General features: G+C 44.6%; 2 protein-coding genes across 6 annotated transcripts in view; one reads left to right on the top strand and one right to left on the bottom strand.

Moving 5' to 3' along the window:
* Positions 1-21,000, bottom strand: part of LOC109431022 (synaptosomal-associated protein 25) — a 257,831-nt gene that overhangs the window by 11,446 nt on the left and 225,385 nt on the right. The window lies entirely within an intron of this gene.
* LOC134284974 (uncharacterized) lies at positions 13,763-17,646 on the top strand. Its single transcript, XM_062844698.1, has 2 exons — positions 13,763-14,017; positions 14,078-17,646. Exon 2 carries the CDS (start codon positions 14,476-14,478, stop codon positions 17,644-17,646), a length of 3,171 nt encoding a protein of 1,056 aa, XP_062700682.1. The 5' UTR covers positions 13,763-14,017; positions 14,078-14,475.

The following is a 21,000-nucleotide window of genomic DNA, read 5'->3' as shown; positions in this document are numbered from 1 at the left end:
TGTACTTCCAAGCTCAAAACAAGCTAAGGATGCACAAATCACCCGATGGTGCATTTAGTTAATATTGTGCATCAAATGGGTTCTTATGTACTTCCAAGCTCAAAACAAGCTTAGGATGCACAAATCACCCGAGGGTGCATTTAGTTAATATTGTGCATCAAATGGGTTCTTATATACTTCCAAGCTCAAAACAAGCTTAGGATGCACAAATCACCCGAGGGTGCATTTAGTTAATATTGTGCATCAAATGGGTTCTTATATACTTCCAAGCTCAAAACAAGCTTAGGATGCACAAATCACCCGAGGGTGCATTTAGTTAATATTGTGCATCAAATGGGTTCTTATGTACTTCCAAGCTCAAAACAAGCTTAGGATGCACAAATCACCCGAGGGTGCATTTAGTTGATATTGTGCATCAAATGGGTTCTTATATACTTCCAAGCTCAAAACAAGCTTAGGATGCACAAATCACCCGAGGGTGCATTTAGTTAATATTGTGCATCAAATGGGTTCTTATATACTTCCAAGCTCAAAACAAGCTTAGGATGCACAAATCACCCGAGGGTGCATTTAGTTAATATTGTGCATCAAATGGGTTCTTATGTACTTCCAAGCTCAAAACAAGCTTAGGATGCACAAATCACCCGAGGGTGCATTTAGTTAATATTGTGCATCAAATGGGTTCTTATATACTTCCAAGCTCAAAACAAGCTTAGGATGCACAAATCACCCGAGGGTGCATTTAGTTAATATTGTGCATCAAATGGGTTCTTATGTACTTCCAAGCTCAAAACAAGCTTAGGATGCTCAAATCACCCGAGGGTGCATTTAGTTAATATTGTGCATCAAATGGGTTCTTATATACTTCCAAGCTCAAAACAAGCTTAGGATGCACAAATCACCCGAGGGTGCATTTAGTTAATATTGTGCATCAAATGGGTTCTTATGTACATCCAAGCTCAAAACAAGCTTAGGATGCACAAATCACCCGAGGGTGCATTTAGTTAATATTGTGCATCAAATGGGTTCTTATATACTTCCAAGCTCAAAACAAGCTTAGGATGCACAAATCACCCGAGGGTGCATTTAGTTAATATTGTGCATCAAATGGGTTCTTATGTACTTCCAAGCTCAAAACAAGCTTAGGATGCACAAATCACCCGAGGGTGCATTTAGTTAATATTGTGCATCAAATGGGTTCTTATATACTTCCAAGCTCAAAACAAGCTTAGGATGCACAAATCACCCGAGGGTGCATTTAGTTAATATTGTGCATCAAATGGGTTCTTATGTACTTCCAAGCTCAAAACAAGCTTAGGATGCACAAATCACCCGAGGGTGCATTTAGTTAATATTGTGCATCAAATGGGTTCTTATATACTTCCAAGCTCAAAACAAGCTTAGGATGCACAAATCACCCGAGGGTGCATTTAGTTAATATTGTGCATCAAATGGGTTCTTATGTACTTCCAAGCTCAAAACAAGCTTAGGATGCACAAATCACCCGAGGGTGCATTTAGTTAATATTGTGCATCAAATGGGTTCTTATATACTTCCAAGCTCAAAACAAGCTTAGGATGCACAAATCACCCGAGGGTGCATTTAGTTAATATTGTGCATCAAATGGGTTCTTATATACTTCCAAGCTCAAAACAAGCTTAGGATGCACAAATCACCCGAGGGTGCATTTAGTTAATATTGTGCATCAAATGGGTTCTTATGTACTTCCAAGCTCAACAAATCACCCGAGGGTGCATTTAGTTAATATTGTGCATCAAATGGGTTCTTATATACTTCCAAGCTCAAAACAAGCTTAGGATGCACAAATCACCCGAGGGTGCATTTAGTTAATATTGTGCATCAAATGGGTTCTTATGTACTTCCAAGCTCAAAACAAGCTTAGGATGCACAAATCACCCGAGGGTGCATTTAGTTAATATTGTGCATCAAATGGGTTCTTATATACTTCCAAGCTCAAAACAAGCTTAGGATGCACAAATCACCCGAGGGTGCATTTAGTTAATATTGTGCATCAAATGGGTTCTTATGTACTTCCAAGCTCAAAACAAGCTTAGGATGCACAAATCACCCGAGGGTGCATTTAGTTAATATTGTGCATCAAATGGGTTCTTATATACTTCCAAGCTCAAAACAAGCTTAGGATGCACAAATCACCCGAGGGTGCATTTAGTTAATATTGTGCATCAAATGGGTTCTTATATACTTCCAAGCTCAAAACAAGCTTAGGATGCACAAATCACCCGAGGGTGCATTTAGTTAATATTGTGCATCAAATGGGTTCTTATGTACTTCCAAGCTCAAAACAAGCTTAGGATGCACAAATCACCCGAGGGTGCATTTAGTTAATATTGTGCATCAAATGGGTTCTTATATACTTCCAAGCTCAAAACAAGCTTAGGATGCACAAATCACCCGAGGGTGCATTTAGTTAATATTGTGCATCAAATGGGTTCTTATATACTTCCAAGCTCAAAACAAGCTTAGGATGCACAAATCACCCGAGGGTGCATTTAGTTAATATTGTGCATCAAATGGGTTCTTATGTACTTCCAAGCTCAAAACAAGCTTAGGATGCACAAATCACCCGAGGGTGCATTTAGTTAATATTGTGCATCAAATGGGTTCTTATATACTTCCAAGCTCAAAACAAGCTTAGGATGCACAAATCACCCGAGGGTGCATTTAGTTAATATTGTGCATCAAATGGGTTCTTATGTACTTCCAAGCTCAAAACAAGCTTAGGATGCACAAATCACCCGAGGGTGCATTTAGTTAATATTGTGCATCAAATGGGTTCTTATATACTTCCAAGCTCAAAACAAGCTTAGGATGCACAAATCACCCGAGGGTGCATTTAGTTAATATTGTGCATCAAATGGGTTCTTATATACTTCCAAGCTCAAAACAAGCTTAGGATGCACAAATCACCCGAGGGTGCATTTAGTTAATATTGTGCATCAAATGGGTTCTTATATACTTCCAAGCTCAAAACAAGCTTAGGATGCACAAATCACCCGAGGGTGCATTTAGTTAATATTGTGCATCAAATGGGTTCTTATATACTTCCAAGCTCAAAACAAGCTTAGGATGCACAAATCACCCGAGGGTGCATTTAGTTAATATTGTGCATCAAATGGGTTCTTATATACTTCCAAGCTCAAAACAAGCTTAGGATGCACAAATCACCCGAGGGTGCATTTAGTTAATATTGTGCATCAAATGGGTTCTTATATACTTCCAAGCTCAAAACAAGCTTAGGATGCACAAATCACCCGAGGGTGCATTTAGTTAATATTGTGCATCAAATGGGTTCTTATATACTTCCAAGCTCAAAACAAGCTTAGGATGCACAAATCACCCGAGGGTGCATTTAGTTAATATTGTGCATCAAATGGGTTCTTATGTACTTCCAAGCTCAAAACAAGCTTAGGATGCACAAATCACCCGAGGGTGCATTTAGTTAATATTGTGCATCAAATGGGTTCTTATATACTTCCAAGCTCAAAACAAGCTTAGGATGCACAAATCACCCGAGGGTGCATTTAGTTAATATTGTGCATCAAATGGGTTCTTATGTACTTCCAAGCTCAAAACAAGCTTAGGATGCACAAATCACCCGAGGGTGCATTTAGTTAATATTGTGCATCAAATGGGTTCTTATATACTTCCAAGCTCAAAACAAGCTTAGGATGCACAAATCACCCGAGGGTGCATTTAGTGATTCTATAACATTCCCCAGAAAACCATTCCCCAGAAAACCAATCCCCAGAATTCCATTCCCCAGAATGTACCATTCCCCAGAAAACCATTTCCCAGAAACCCATTCCCCAGAATGTACCATTCCCCAGAAATCCATTCCCCAGAATGTACCATTCCCCAGAATTCCATTCCCCAGAATGTACCATTCCCCAGAAAAAAATAAAACTATTGCTTTAATTCTGAATGGTTTATATTAATAGCTAAAAATCAAATATTTGTTCGTAAAAAATCACCGGAAGAAACATCCTGCCAAAAATTCTTATTTGACAAGAAAAACTTCGGAAATAAGTATGATTTGCCTTTATAATTTAGGCTATTGGTATAATTATTGGCATCGCAACTGCTTACTTTTTCAACATACATTTTTCCTTCTTTTCTGCATAGGCTGTTCTTTCGAATTGTACTTTTCAGTAAATTATCGGCATCAAAACTTCTTACATTTTCTACGTAGTTTTTTCCTTCTTTTCTGCATAGGCTATTGTTTCAAGTTACACTATTCAGGTAATTATCGGCACCACAAGCACAGGTGTTTAGAAATTTAGAAAAAATATGAAATAAATATAACAGCAATTTTAACACCGGTGGAGGCTGTAATGCCCATAATTTCCCGAAAAGTGCAATTCGAAAGAACAGCCTATGCAAAAAAGAAGGGAGAATCTATGTTAAAAAAGTAAGCAGTTGCAATGCCGATAATTTCTTGAAAAGTGCAACTGGAAAGAACAGCCTATGCAAAAGAAGGGAAAATTTTTGATAAACATATAAGCAGTTGTAATGCCAACAATTCTTATAACGACTCAAACATTTTTTTAACGAAGAAGGAAACGTAACATTCTGATAATTGCCATCGTACATCGATTTAACGGTTAATTTGAAAATTTGAGAGTTGACCAACTGCCAATTCGCGGCGCTCGCATAGTTTTTGTTTGAGTTTGACGTTTGCTCACTACTGCCATCTAGTTGATGATTGGCCAAATTCATTCCTTTTAGAATTAAGCGAACCTATTTCCGAGACTAAAATTTAAATCGAAAAATGTTCGAAGGGTTACGTCTGTTTGTCTGTGGTGACATTGTTTTCCTTGCGGCATTCAAAAGCCCAACACTGTTCCTTTTTTTAAACAAGCTTTTTTTAGAATTTAGGCAATTAATTATTGGAATTATAACTGCTTTCATTTTCAACATAGACTTTTCCTTCTTTGCTGCATAGGCTTTTCTTTCGAATTGCACTTTTCAGGAAATTATCGGCATCACAACTGCTTACTTTTTCAACATAGATTTTCCTTTCTTTTCTACATAGGCTGTTCTTTCGAGTTACAATGTTTAGGCTAGTTACAATCGCCACCACAAGCACAGATGTTTAGAAATTTGAAAAAAAATATATAATAAATATAACAGCAATTTAACACCGGTGGTTGTAATAATGCCCATAATTTCTTGAAAAGTGCAATTCGAAAGAACAGCCTATGTAGAAAAGAAGGGAGAATCTATGTTGAAAATGTAAGCAGTTATAATTTTAAAAAAAAATACTAATTGCCTTAAATTTAAGAAGAATATTGTTTAAAAAGAAGGAACATGGTTGGGTTTTTGAATGCCAAAAGGAAAACAATGATACTTTTTCCCTTCTTCATTAAAAATATTTAGAATTGTTGGCATTAAAACTGCTTATATGTTCACTTTTTCTATTCCATTCCATAGTATTGGAATAATGATGAAAGCCCTTCTCATACCGCATGTTCCGGTGCGACGCTCCCACAACACAACACACCTCTTTGCGCAACCACCTTGCGCCCAACTGTCATCAGCAAGAAACACGATTACACAAGATTTTTCCTTTCAATTCATTCCAAATTCAAATCGACACATGTAAAGAACAAAAAAAGGTTAACGGAATAAAAAGTTGTATTTTTGATCGTAAAACGCGGTTTTTTCCTCTTCTCCGGGTTCCGTCGGGAGTTTAACGTCTTTCCGTACAGTTTTTGGTCCTTCTTCGTCGGATTACGTCGCGAACCGGAATGGAAAAGTTGGTCGGTCGAAGAAACGCGCAGTTAGTGCAAGTGAAGTGGCAGCTGGCAGCAGCCGAAAAACTCCACGAGCGAAACGCCTCGCACGGTGAGGTTTTGGATCGGCTCGAACAGCTGCAGGATCTGGCCAGAAAGTTTCGAGACACTCAAAGCGAGATAGAGGAGAATCAACCCGACCCGGAAGCAATCGCCTCAGTGCACAACTTTCGGGAGGAATTCAACACGCACTTCTGTCGTGCAAAAGATGCACTCGAGCGGTACATTTCCCACAACGACAACGATGACGACGGGGATAACAGTTCCATCAGGGGCTCCTCTGGTAGCTACCGCTCGGTGGCCGGTTCCAGCAGAGATCTTCGGGAGGCCATGCAGATGCTGTTGGAGGCCCAGCGAACGATGATGCTGCAGTCGTCGGGTGGCAGAACAAACGTAAACAACGTCGATCCCGCAGGAGGAGAACAGATGCCGAATCATGCACCCTTCGCAAACGTCCGGCTTCCTGCAATAAATGTGCCAACTTTCGATGGCGATCGGAAGAATTGGCGATCCTTCAAGGATATTTTCGTTCAAACGATTCACGCAAGACGCGATTTGCGTGATTCGTTAAAAATGCAGTACCTGGTTTCGTATCTGAGCGGTGATGCGAAACGACTGGTAAATTCTTTCCCGATTTCGGATGCCAACTACAAGGAGGCGTGGGCGGCATTGTCGAACTTCTATGACAAGAAGAAATACACGGTTTTCTCTCTTGTCCGGGAATTTGTCGAGCAGCCTGTCATCACCAATGCTACTGCCGACAATTTGCGCAAACTGGTCACTACTTCGGACGAGGTAGTTCGACAACTAAATGCTCTGGGAGAGGAGTACAACACACGGGACCCCTGGCTGATCCACCTCCTGCTGGAGAAGCTAGATAAGGACACCCGGTCCTTGTGGGCCCAAAGGATTATCGACGTGGAGAACCCATCCTACGAAGAGTTCCTCAAGTTCTTGGACAATCGGTGCGACGCCCTTGAAACCTGCACGGCGTTCAGCAGGAAGGTGACAACGGATAATCAACGGAAGGATGCCGGGAAGAAGATGCAAGCTGAGAAGAAGATGCAGTCGCTGCATGCGACGACAGTGATACAAAAGTGCGCGAAATGCTCCAGCGAGCATCCGATCCATATGTGCGAAGACTTTAAGAAAATGGACTTACAGTGCAAACGTGAACTCGTACAAAAGGCGAAGTTGTGCTACAATTGTCTTCGACCTTCGCATTCGGTGAAGAATTGTGCTTCGAAGTCGGTGTGTCGCGTCGGCGGCTGTAAGCAGCGCCACCACACGCTGCTGTGCCCGAAGATTGAAAACTCAAGTGATCGGGAACGTAGTGATGACCCGAAACAGCCAACGCAACCGTCGCGAGATCCCGTTGATGTTGTTAGCTCGCTGGTGGTTCAGGTTCCGAAGCCACTGAAGGAAACGTTCGTGCTGCCGACGGCGCTCATCAACGTGAAGGCTTTGGACGGAGGGTTTCTGAAGTGTCGTGCGTTGATCGATTCTGGTTCTGGCGCTTCGCTCATCACTGAGGCTTGCGTGAACAAGCTTGGCATTCCGCGTGTCAATGGGAAGGTAGTGGTCTCCGGATTGGCGCAACAGTCTGCCGGGACAACCCGTGGAATCGTGAAGCTAGTGATTGCAAATCGGTGTAACGAGGCCGTGATTCTGCAAACCAGCGCGTTCGTGATGGGCAAACTAACGTCGACACTTCCTGCGCAGTTGGTGAAGCCCAATTCGAAGCTACTACAAAAGGAGATCCAGGATGCCCTGGCGGATCCGGCGTACAACCAGCCGGCACCTGTTGATATCATTTTAGGTGCGGATGTCTTTCTTGCCATTCTCCAACCGGGGCAAGTCAAGGACGAATTCGAGAACCCAGTCGCCCAGAACACGATTTTCGGCTGGATTGTATGTGGCAACCAATCGATCTACACAGCAGGGATTCCCAGCAATGTTTCCATCATCAACCTCCACACCGAGGTGGATGTCAACCGTACTTTGCGCCAGTTCTGGGAACAAGAAGAAGTGCCGAAATCGCAGCTGCTCGCACCAGAGGAGCAGGCTGCCGTGGAATGTTTCCGGTCCACAACCACACGCGACGATTCAGGACGCTTCATCGTTCGGTTGCCTTTCGACGAATCGAAGCCTGCGCTGGGCGAATCCCTCACGCCAGCCATCAAACGTTTGAGGGCAATGGAGAAACGCTTCGAACGCGATCCTGTTTTTCATCGGCAGTACTGTGATTTCGTCGAAGAGTATCTCGCTCTGGGACACATGGAGGAGGTACCTGCGAATGACCTGAGCATGGAAGCTGACAAATGCTTCTACTTACCCCACCATGCGGTAATGAAGGCGGACAGCTCAACCACCAAACTACGCGTGGTTTTTGACGCGTCGAGCTCATCAGGATCAGGCATCTCTCTCAACGATCGGCTTTTGGCGGGGCCGAACATAAATCAGGATCTATTCGACGTCCATCTGCGGTTCCGCTCGAACGAAGTCGCATTCGCTGCGGATGCGGAAAAGATGTTCCGCCAAGTGTGGGTCCATCCACAGGACAGAGACTTCCAACGGGTTGTATGGCGTAGCGACCCTGGCGAGCCCATCAAGCACTTCCGTCTATCTACCGTTACTTACGGAATGAAGCCGGCACCGTATCTGGCAATCGAGGCCATGCGAGAGGCAGCGAGAAACTACGAAACGGTCTACCCTGAAGCTGCCCAACGAATAGTTCTGGATATGTACGTCGACGACTTTATGTCCGGGGCGAAGAATATCGACGAGGCGAGGCAAATGAAAGTCCAAGTGTGCGAGATCCTGAGCTCTGCGGGATTCAACCTACGAAAGTGGACGACTAATCGACCTGAACTTCTGAGCGACAACGAGTACACAGAGCAGGTGCCAGTGGAGATGAAGCTTGCGGAACAACCGGAGGCAGTAAAAGCGCTTGGCATCCAGTGGCTACCTAAGGACGACGTGTTTTCTTTCAAGGTGAGCCTATCAGTAGACAGCGTCAACACTAAACGACAACTGCTCTCGGATTCATCGAGGCTTTTTGATCCGTACGGGTGGTTGTCTCCGGTGATGATGAAGATCAAGATCTTGTTTCAACAACTATGGCTGAGTGACGTTTCCTGGGATGATCCTTTGCCTGCTTCAGTCGAGGTACCATGGAAGGACATCAAAGAAGGCCTCCACCTCTTGGAACAGATTCGCATACCACGCTACATGGTGAGTTTCGGTGGAAAGGTGCAATTACACGGGTTTTCAGACGCATCCGAAATGGCCTACGGTGCGGTGATCTACAGCCGTGCAAGGGACGACGCTGGCAACATTTTCGTGAACCTCGTGGCTGCCAAGACAAGAGTGGCACCAATCAAGCAAGTCTCGCTGCCGCGCTTGGAGCTGAGCGCTGCTGCTCTGTTGGCAGAACTAATGCAACGGGTCACTCAAGCACTCTCCCATCTCACTGTGGAACACTGGGCATGGACAGACAACACAATCGTGCTCCAGTGGCTGTCATCACATCCTCGCAGGTGGAAAACGTACGTAGCTAATCGTACTTCCGCCATTCTCGACTTTCTACCCCGTGAGCGGTGGAATCATGTAAGTAGCCAGGACAACCCAGCAGATTGCGCTTCTAGAGGACTTTCGCCGGGTGAATTCGTTTCGTTTGACCTCTGGTTCCTCGGACCGGAGTGGCTACGCCAGGATGAAGAATTTTGGAACGCTGAACCCTATGAACCAATCGTCGATGAAGATAGTCTCGAAGAAAGGAAGGTCAAGGCCCTACACTCCTTGCCAATATCTTGCCGAAGCAACTATGCGGTCGAGCTGGAACTTCTACATCGACGCTCAAGCTACAGGTTGGTCGTACGCGCGCTGGCATACGTGAACCGTTTCCTACAAGCAGCGCGGGGCGTTCAACATGAGCCAACATTGACACCGATTGAAAACGACTCAGCAAGATTGCAGCTGGCGAGAGCTGCACAATTCGACGTGTTCAAGCAAGAAATGGAGATACTCACCAAGACAGGGGAGTTGCCGATCAAGAATCGATTGTCTACACTACACCCATTCCTGGACGACAGTGGAACAATGCGAGTGGGAGGTCGTCTACAGAACTCGCCATACTCGTTCAATGTGAAACATCCTGTTATACTCCCACGTGATCATCGGTTGACGGAATTGCTACTGAGAGACCTTCATCTGCAGAACCTGCACGCGGGTCCAACGCTACTGACAGCTACGGTGAACCAACAGTACTGGGTTGTTGGGTTGCAAACGGCAATTCGGCGAACAGTTCGCAGTTGCATTCGATGTGTGAGACTGAAGGGGCAGACCGCCAATCAGCTCATGGGTAGCCTACCTGTATCCCGAGTGATGGCTACGCGTGCGTTCACTCACGTCGGCGTAGATTATGCCGGTCCATTCAAGATCCATGCATTGTGCGTCAGGGGAGTCAAGACATCCAAGGGTTACCTGGCGGTGTTTGTATGCATGGCTACCAAGGCGGTGCACCTAGAGGCTGCCAGTGACCTCTCAAGCAGCGCCTTCATCGCTGCGCTCAAGCGGTTCATCGGAAGGCGTGGATATCCCAACGAAATTTGGTCGGACAACGGGACCAATTTTGTTGGTACCGACAATTGGCTCCAGGATCTTCAACGTTCCTTCAGGAACAACAGCCGGGCGGTGGATCACTTCCTCACCAACCAAGGCATCAAGTGGATATTTAACCCTCCTTCGGCGCCACACCGAGGCGGGATTTGGGAGGCAGCCGTAAAAAGCGCCAAGAAGCACATCCTCGCGGTCGTTGGATCCGAACCGCTCACTTTTGAAGAATTCACGACGGTTTTGTCCCAAGTGGAAGCTTGCCTCAATTCAAGGCCGATCTGCGTGCTCTCCAGCAACCCTGACAGTTACGAGGCCTTGACACCGGGGCATTTTTTGGTGGGACAGCCCTTGAACCTCATCCCAGAACCAGGAGTCCGGCATATCCCAGTCAATCGGCTGGACAGATGGCAGGCGCTACAGAAACACACCGAAGAAATTTGGAGACGCTGGCGTGAAGAGTATGTGGCCACACTGCAGCCGCGTACGAAGTGGCGAACTACAGAGGAGAATGTGAAGGAGAACCAACTGGTGTTGGTCAAAAACGAAAACGTCCCGCCGGCTCAATGGGAGTTGGCTCGCATTGTGAAGCTGCATCCGGATCCATCGGGAATCGTCAGAACTGTGACCTTGCGACGGGGCCAAACTGAGTACCAACGCCCTGTTCAAAAGGTTTGCGTCTTGCTATCGGATTGAGGCACGTGGCCTCAAGGCGGGGAGGATGTTCCGGTGCGACGCTCCCACAACACAACACACCTCTTTGCGCAACCACCTTGCGCCCAACTGTCATCAGCAAGAAACACGATTACACAAGATTTTTCCTTTCAATTCATTCCAAATTCAAATCGACACATGTAAAGAAAAAAAAAAGGTTAACGGAATAAAAAGTTGTATTTTTGATCGTAAAACGCGGTTTTTTCCTCTTCTCCGGGTTCCGTCGGGAGTTTAACGTCTTTCCGTACACCGCATGAATGAAGAGCCTTTGAAGCGAATAATTAGGAACAGCCATTGGGATAGATCCCTCCAACCGTTTGCAAAGAAAAACGTGGTCAGTTGAGTCTTCAGTATCTTGTACACTGAACAACATGAGAAGAATATGCGTTTTCTCTGTAAATTTTGCACATCACTTTTAAAACGTTATATAAACAAGTGCTGCACAATTTTCACAAATCTGTCAAAAACAAAACATTTTATAGCAACGCAACTAACAGTTTGTGAACTTTCAAGATAGGTTTAAATATCAACATGCAACTGTGTACAATGGTAATTAAACGTTTGAACCATTGTAGAATATTTTTATGGATATGTATGTATGTATACATTTTTACCTTAATTTGTTACATATACCGTACAAGAAATAGATATTTGCTCGTAATAACACTATAATGTTAAAATCCTTGCCTATAATACTTATGACACACATGTGATACAAGAATCACTGTACAATTGCGCTTGAAATGAGTGCCATACTGAAAATTCTCTCAGTTCAAGTCAGTCTTGTTAGAATTTTCTTGACACTGCGTACCGTTGTACAGGAATCATACTCGTATCACATGTCTGTCCGGGACATATCATTATGATCAACATTTTACTGTTTGTGTATCGAATTAAACTTTTTAGCAGAGTATATTAAGGTGAATATATAACGAAGCCACCCCTCGAATTTTCAAGAGCACAAATCTGAAGAACCAAATGTCTCACCACGCTAAAAAGTTGATCGATTGGTCACCCGCTGGTGGTGACCAATCGATCAAGTTTTCAGCACACTCCATTAATTGGTTCTTCAGATTTGTGCTCTTGAAAATTCGAGGGCTGGCTTCGTTATATATTCACCTTAAGCTTTTCTGGGTAATGGATTTCTGGGGAATGGTGCATTCTGGGGAATGGATTTCTGGGAAATGGTACATTCTGGGGAATGGTACATTCTGGGAAATGGTTTTCTGGGGAATGGAATTCTGGGGATTGGTATTCTGGGGAATGGTTTTCTGGGGAATGTTATAGAATCGCATTTAGTTAATATTGTGCATCAAATGGGTTCTTATATACTTCCAAGCTCAAAACAAGCTTAGGATGCACAAATCACCCGAGGGTGCATTTAGTTAATATTGTGCATCAAATGGGTTCTTATGTACTTCCAAGCTCAAAACAAGCTAAGGATGCACAAATCACCCGATGGTGCATTTAGTTAATATTGTGCATCAAATGGGTTCTTATGTACTTCCAAGCTCAAAACAAGCTTAGGATGCACAAATCACCCGAGGGTGCATTTAGTTAATATTGTGCATCAAATGGGTTCTTATATACTTCCAAGCTCAAAACAAGCTTAGGATGCACAAATCACCCGAGGGTGCATTTAGTTAATATTGTGCATCAAATGGGTTCTTATGTACTTCCAAGCTCAAAACAAGCTTAGGATGCACAAATCACCCGAGGGTGCATTTAGTTAATATTGTGCATCAAATGGGTTCTTATATACTTCCAAGCTCAAAACAAGCTTAGGATGCACAAATCACCCGAGGGTGCATTTAGTTAATATTGTGCATCAAATGGGTTCTTATATACTTCCAAGCTCAAAACAAGCTTAGGATGCACAAATCACCCGAGGGTGCATTTAGTTAATATTGTGCATCAAATGGGTTCTTATATACTTCCAAGCTCAAAACAAGCTTAGGATGCACAAATCACCCGAGGGTGCATTTAGTTAATATTGTGCATCAAATGGGTTCTTATGTACTTCCAAGCTCAAAACAAGCTTAGGATGCACAAATCACCCGAGGGTGCATTTAGTTAATATTGTGCATCAAATGGGTTCTTATATACTTCCAAGCTCAAAACAAGCTTAGGATGCACAAATCACCCGAGGGTGCATTTAGTTAATATTGTGCATCAAATGGGTTCTTATATACTTCCAAGCTCAAAACAAGCTTAGGATGCACAAATCACCCGAGGGTGCATTCAGGTAATATTGTGCATCAAATGGGTAGGATACGCTCATTAGAAATCCCTTAAGAAGAAAGAGTGTTTTACTCGTCTTTATATGAGCCTTCGAAGTCGCGAATGGAAATTGATTGATTTAGCTATATTATAGAGACTTTCATGAAGTGTAGAATTAGCAAATTGTTAAAAAAAAACACATAAATTAAAACAAAAAAAATAGAGACTTTCAGCCCTTGGCTGGTTTGTCTCTCGAATGGAATTTGTAAACTCTGCTAATAAAGTTATTTTCTGGGAATCATGTGTACGCACTTGTGCACTCCTAGTCAAGCGAAAATAAAAATTAAATAATCATTATAATCATAAAGTGCACTTACATTTTGTTGCGACCCCTCGGTCGACGCGCCTTATCAGGACGATCTTCATTGAGGTACCATGATCCCGACAGAACTCGATAGATGTAGGTAGAACACTCAATATGACAGAGCAACTTGTCAAATGCTGGGACGTCAAACATGAGATGGTCAGGAGAATGATTAGGCAAAATTGCGGTGTGGTTCTCGAATTGTTATTATAGAATTTTTGCAGTTACTCGTTATAGTTATAATTGTTTTGCAAGTAATTAGTGAAACGAGGTAATCTAACAGCTAACACTTCAAGTTATCATCTTTAACAATAAATGAATTTCTTTAAAGATAAGCTGTACTAGACTTCGGCATATTCGCTAACCGTAACTGAACTGCGTTGGAGATCGTTTATAGAAACATATTATCGTAAGTTTGATCAGATAATCATAGTTGAATTAAGACCCTAATTTATCTACATGCAGTAGAAACAGATTTGCCGCTAGAAGTTTGGAACCATACACCATAAAGGGACGAAGATAGGAGGAATTAGAGCACGAAAGAACTAAACGTAAGTTGAGTGTGGCCCCAATTGAATTGTGACTAATGAGGTTGAATTTCAGGAATTTTTTAATGTGCCTAATAAATATTAAGAAATCGGAATCTCGTGCCCTCCTTTCACTACTCTTGATAGTTGACCGGTGAGTCAACAATTTAAAAAATTCGTTTACTCCCATTCCGAGCGGACGATGCTTGGGCGAACGCCAATGAAGACGAGAAGCACCGCTGCGTCTCGTGATAGTAGGACCGCTCCGGGGTCTACTCGAAACGAAATCGATGGCAGTCAACACTGCAAAGTTTGCAAAGACGACGACAACACTCGAATGGTCCAGTGCGACAAGTGTGATGACTGGTACCACTTCGAGTGCGTGGAAGTAAGCCAAGGTGTCGCAGACCGTGATTGGCATTGCCCTAGCTGCTTGCAAGCCGCCAAGGGAGCCAAGAAGAAAAGTACAGTGAAGGAAGCTACTGTAGTACCATCCGTGAGTACGTTAGCTTCTATAAATCCTTCTATACGAGTAACATCGGTGCCATTGAATGTCGTTCCTCAAATCTCTTCAAGTTTACCCGCCTTGCCCAGCGATGTTAATGATTCTATGCTAACACACGTTCCATCCAATGTGATGTTTCCGCCTATGTCCGCCAATAAAGTAAGCAACACAATACCCCCTTCTAATACCCCAGTAACTAGTACGTTTTCCGCGTCAAATATACTGATTCCACCAAGCATATTCACCCTCGCCGGTGGTACAGCGCCCCTCAATCCGCCTCCCCCGCCATCGAATCAATTTATACAGTCGACTGCGTGTTCGCTCAACACATTCCCGGAGATGAGGAGTCTCAGACAGTGTCTCCCAGTCTCATCCGGTCATCCGCCTATACTAGCAGCTGCAAGCATCCCCTTGGCATCCAGCACCATCATTCCAACTACTGGAGTCTTAGTTGGACAACTTCCGAACGAGCCGCTGAAATCAACGTCGGATATACCCCAAAACAACGCGAAGCAAGGTTTTCGGGAGACATCGAGTCAGCATTCGGGAACTTCGAGGAGATCTACCAAGCAAAGACAGTTGGAGTTGGAGTTAAAAATGCTCGACGAAGAGAGGAAATTGCAAGAGGAAGAAAATGCGAAGAAGCGTGAATACCTTCGAAGGCGGTACGCTCTACTGTTGGAGATGGCCAGCGAATCGTCTTCGATAGTTGAATCTGAAGATGCAAGAGTTGAGGATCGAGTGGAAGAATGGGTCAACAATGGTATTATTGAAGGACAACAGCCAGATCAGCCGGGACCAACTAGGGAGCTACTGGAGCTCAATACAGCAGTTCAGCAGCCATCCAGGAATGTACGACAGCATGACAACCACGACGATATTCCCAGCCTCGTCAACAACAGCCGTCAAGCTACATCATTGCATCGACCTAGAGTGATCGCGACATCGGTTGGGCGACGAAACTACGACATTCCCTCGAATCAACCTTCGCATGGCTTCTCGAATCAACGTATGTTGTCGAATATCATGCCACACCGTCCTAATATAAACGTTCAGCAAGATCAGCGATCGAGATACGTCCATTCACCAGCACCTGGTCGATCCTTGAGACCCGACGCGTTCGACGACGACGAAGGAAATAATCTAACTCGTAGTCAAGTTGCTGCCCGACAAGCAGTTTCACGAGAGCTGCCAACTTTCAGTGGGGTTCCCGAAGAATGGCCGCTGTTTTTCTCTTCGTTCACTACTACAACCAACATGTGTGGATATACAGCGGATGAAAATCTCGTACGTCTTCAGAAATGTCTCACTGGGAAAGCCTTCGAAGCCGTCAAGTGTATGCTAATGCACCCGATGAACGTCACTCAAATAATCTCGACGTTGAAGATGCGCTTCGGAAACCCAGAGATTATCGTGCACAATTTGATGGCCAAAATCAGCTCAACCCCGGCTCCAAAGGCAGACAAACTAGATACGATAATTGAATTTGCTCTTGCCGTCCAGAATTTATGTGCAACGATCGAAGCGTGTCAGCTGGAAGAATACTCTTTCAACGTAGCACTTCTTCGCGAACTTGTTGATAAGCTACCAGCGGCTATCAAACTAGATTGGGCCAGATATAGACGTAATTTCTCCACTGTAAATCTGTCCATCTTTTCTAGCTGGTTGTATGAGCTTGCAGAAGACATTTGCCCGCTCGCTGGATTACCCGCCGATACGAAAGGTCAGCGAGCAGCTAAGAACAATCAAGTGTTCCTCAATGCACATGCCGAGAACGTAGATAGCGAACCGAGGAAGCAAAACCCAGGCATACAAGTCCAGCCTAAACCCACAGACGAAACATGCATCGTATGCAAAAGCAATTGCCCTAGTGTCGACAAATGCCAGCGGTTTGACGAATTGGGATATAACGCAAAATGGGCGGTTGTAAAGGAGTTTGGGCTGTGCCGAAAATGTCTTAAGAATCACAAGGGAACCTGCAAATCACAGAAAGTCTGTGGCAAGAACGGATGCGAATATAAACATCATCAGTTACTCCACAACAACCAACGAGATGCAGCCGCTACTGTTACATCCGAGGCCAAATCTAACGCGTCTGGCGATCTTCACAAGCCTGATAACCAAAATCCCTCAGCTAGTGAATGCAACATCCATCATCAGATCAGCAACAAGACCTTGTTCAGAGTCATCCCTGTTATTCTGTATGGTCCTCAGAAAAGCATAAGAACGTTTACCTTCCTGGACGACGGATCCTCTTACACCTTGATGGATGCGACGCTTGCAAACGATTTGGAGATCGAAGGAAAGCGTGAACCACTTTGTCTCAAGTGGACAGGAAACATGGGTCGTCTAGAAAACGAGTCAACCAAACTGAACGTGCAAATCTCCGGAACTTGGACAAATCAGAGAAAGTATTGGCTCCAAGGGGTTCATACGGTTTCCGCTTTAGATCTTTTCCATCAATCTGTTGACGCCCGAGAACTAGCTAATCAGTATGAACATTTACGTGGAATTCCAATCGAATCTTATCAGAACGCGCAACCTCGTTTACTGATAGGAATTAAGAATGCCAATCTCAGTTATCCTTTGAAAGGACGAGAGGGGAAGATAAATGAACCCATTGCAACAAAAACTCGGTTGGGATGGGTTCTCCATGGAGGGTCTGACGAGGATGATCTGCTTCTTGCTTATCACGGTATTCAGGTCTGCCCTTGCCGCGAAAAGGAAGATATTTTCTTGGAGCATGCGCTGAAAGACTATCTTTCGCTAGAAGGACTTGGTGTCACGAAACCTGATAAACCACTGCTATCCCGAGAAGACCAGAGAGCTCTAGAAATTTTGAACAAAGTAGTTCAGACAGACGACTGACATTATGAAACCCGTTTGCTATGGAAATACGACGATTTTCGGCTACCAAACAGTAAACCTGTAGCTTTGCGTCGATTTCATTGCTTGGAATCTAGAATGAACAAAGATCCCACACTAGCGACAGCACTGAGAGAAAGAATCGAAGATTACAAAGCCAAGGGTTACGTACGAAAACTATCAGAAGCAGAACTTCCGGAGCAGACACATCGTTTCTGGTATATTCCAATATTTCCAGTGTTTAACGCAAATAAACCAGGAAAGTTGCGTATTGTCTGGGATTGCGCGGCAAAGACCGGGAGCGTATCGCTGAATTCAATGCTGATCAAGGGTCCCGATCAGCTAGTCCCCCTCAACAATGTTCTGTACAGGTTTCGGGAAAATAGAATCGGAATCAGCGGGGACATTAGGGAAATGTTTCTCCAGGTTAGAGTCGCAAAAGAAGATCAGAATTGTCAACTGTTTTTGTGGAAAGATGATCCTGAAGATGATATGCCGTCTACATACGTGTCGCAGGTTATGACGTTCGGCGCAAGCTGTTCTCCAAGCTGTGCACAGTTTATAAAAAATTTGAATGCAAGCAAATACGTTGAACAATTCCCGAAGGCAGCCGAAGCGATCACCAAACAACATTATGTGGACGATATGCTGCTCAGCGTAGAAAGCGAAGAAGAAGCCATTCAGGTAGCACAAGAGGTCCGATACGTTCATGCTCAAGCTGGCTTCGAAATTCGGAATTGGACTTCAAATTCCGTCTCTGTTCTTCAAGCTCTTCATCAGGAAAAGACAGACCTCAAAAGTCTTCACGTTGGATCGGAATCTACTGTGGAAAAAGTCCTCGGCATGTGGTGGTGCACGGGCACAGACAGTTTCACCTACAAACTTTCGCCAAAGTACGATTATGAACTTTTGAGTGGAGAACAAAAGCCAACCAAACGGCAGGTTCTGCGGACGCTTATGTCCGTTTTTGATCCTTTGGGCCTACTCTCCAGCGTACTTGTGTTCCTCAAAATACTTTTCCAGGAGATTTGGCGTTCCGGCATAGATTGGGATGATCAAATACCAGACAGTCTGCATACCAAATGGAAGCAATGGTTGCGCATTATTCCAAAACTACAAGATATCAGCATTCCCCGTTGTTACCGTGCCTTGACAACAATCAGTTCCGATACGAAGATTCAGCTACATACATTTGTAGATGCTAGCGAGTTAGGATACGCGGCGGTTGTATACCTTCGATTTCAACAAGGTAGTACGGTGGAGTGCGCGATCGCCGGTGCTAAATCACGAGTAGCACCCTTGAAATTCATCTCTATCCCAAGACTGGAGCTACAGAGCGCAGTTCTTGGCACCAGGCTCGCCAACACAATTTCTGAGGCACTGTCTTTCGATATCAGCGAGAGATTTTTTTGGACCGATGCGCGAGACGTCCTTTGTTGGTTGCGCTCAGACCACCGCCAATATACGCCATACGTGGCCTGGCGAGTGAGCGAAATATTGGATACGACGGCTATCGACGACTGGAAGTGGGTTAGTACTAAAGACAATGTAGCTGATGAAGCAACCAAGCTGAAACGAGCCCTAGATATTAGCTGCCATAGCCGGTGGTTCAGGGGGCCTGAATTCTTATGGCAATCAACAGATACATGGCCGTGTGAACCTTTCAGCTCCAACACAACCAAGGAAGAGCTCCGTGCAAATCTTCTTTATCACAGGGCAGTCCCACAGCCGCTGTTCCAAGTAGAAAAATTTTCGGGTTGGAATCGCTTATTACGCACAGCAGCGACAGCAATCAGATTCATCACCAATATCCGACGAAAAACAGCAGGTGACGAGCGCCTTACAGGACCATTTTCAAAAGACGAACTCGTGCATGCTGCAGCTGTACTTTACCGCCAAGCTCAAAGTACGTCATTCGCAGAAGAAGTTGGTGTTCTATCCAACCCAGAAACACACAAAGAGATACCAAAATCAAGTCCAGTTTTCACCATGAATCCATTTTTGGACGGAATGCAAGTAATGCGAATGCATGGCCGCATCAGCGCATGTGAATATGCTAGCACCGATGCCATGAATCCCGTGATACTTCCCAAGGACCATTACTTATCGAAGCTCATCGTACAGGACTACCACCAGCGATATCATCACCGCAATCAGGGACTGTTTTGAACGAGCTGCGGCAAGTATTTCGAATTCCAAAATTACGAAGATTGCTGGGAAAAGTAAAAGCAGAATGTCAAACGTGTAAGAACCAACGAGCAGTACCCAAGCCTCCTCCTATGGCAGATCTTCCAAGTGCCAGATTGGCTGTTTACACCAGACCTTTTTCGTTTGTCGGGGTCGATTATTTTGGACCAATGACTGTGGCGGTGGGGCGTAGGAACGAGAAACGTTGGGGAGTCCTAATAACCTGTTTGACCATTAGGGCGGTGCATTTAGAAGTTGCTCATTCGTTAAGTGCAAATTCTTGCATTATGGCATTGCGGACGTTTATGGCAAGGCGGGGGGTTCCAATACAAATATACAGTGATCGAGGAACTAATTTTATTGCGACCAGTAAAGAACTGAGCGAATCACTGAGAGAGATGGATCAACAGAAGGTGATTCAGGAAATTGTCAGCCACAACACTCAATGGACATTCCTTCCACCCGCTTCCCCGCACATGGGCGGTGCGTGGGAGCGCCTCGTCCAGACGGTCAAGGTCAACCTACAAGCAATGCTTCCAACACGACATCCGACGGATGAAGTCCTGCGGAATACCCTAGCTGAAATTGAAAACCTTGTAAACTCACGTCCATTAACTCATGTTCCGGTAGACGATCCTGAAGCTCCGGTGTTAACACCGAATCATTTCATTCTGGGTTCATCTAGTGGACTTAAACCCGCTACACGTTTGGACGATAGGGCCTTAGTTTTGCGACGATCTTGGCGTGCGTCACAAAGAGAAGCGGATTTATTTTGGAAACGTTGGCTTCGTGATTATATGCCAGAGCTGACTAAACGCACGAAATGGTACTCTAACGTCAAACCTATAGAAGTGAACGACATCGTACTAGTCGTCGACCCAGATCTTCCCAGAAATTGCTGGCCTAAAGGTAGGGTGATTTCTGTCAATCGTGCAAAGGACGGACAAGTGAGATCAGCCACGGTACAAACTGTGACTGGAATATACGAGCGACCCGCAACGAAGATCGCCGTACTGGATGTTCGCCGCGAAGAATTGGTAAACCAGGACCCTGGCGTACCTGGGGGGGGAGTGTTGCGACCCCTCGGTCGACGCGCCTTATCAGGACGATCTTCATTGAGGTACCATGATCCCGACAGAACTCGATAGATGTAGGTAGAACACTCAATAT

This window comes from Aedes albopictus, chromosome 1 (genome assembly GCF_035046485.1).
Source record: "Aedes albopictus strain Foshan chromosome 1, AalbF5, whole genome shotgun sequence".
In the NCBI taxonomy this organism is placed as follows: Eukaryota; Metazoa; Arthropoda; class Insecta; order Diptera; family Culicidae; genus Aedes; species Aedes albopictus.
The sequence above is the reverse complement of the archived record's forward strand: the minus strand, read 5'-3'. Positions and strand labels throughout refer to the sequence as shown.

Excerpts from the sequence above, each read along its gene's own strand:
- LOC134284974 (XM_062844698.1), top strand. The coding sequence starts at position 14,476 with ATGCTTGGGCGAACGCCAATGAAGACGAGAAGCACCGCTGCGTCTCGT.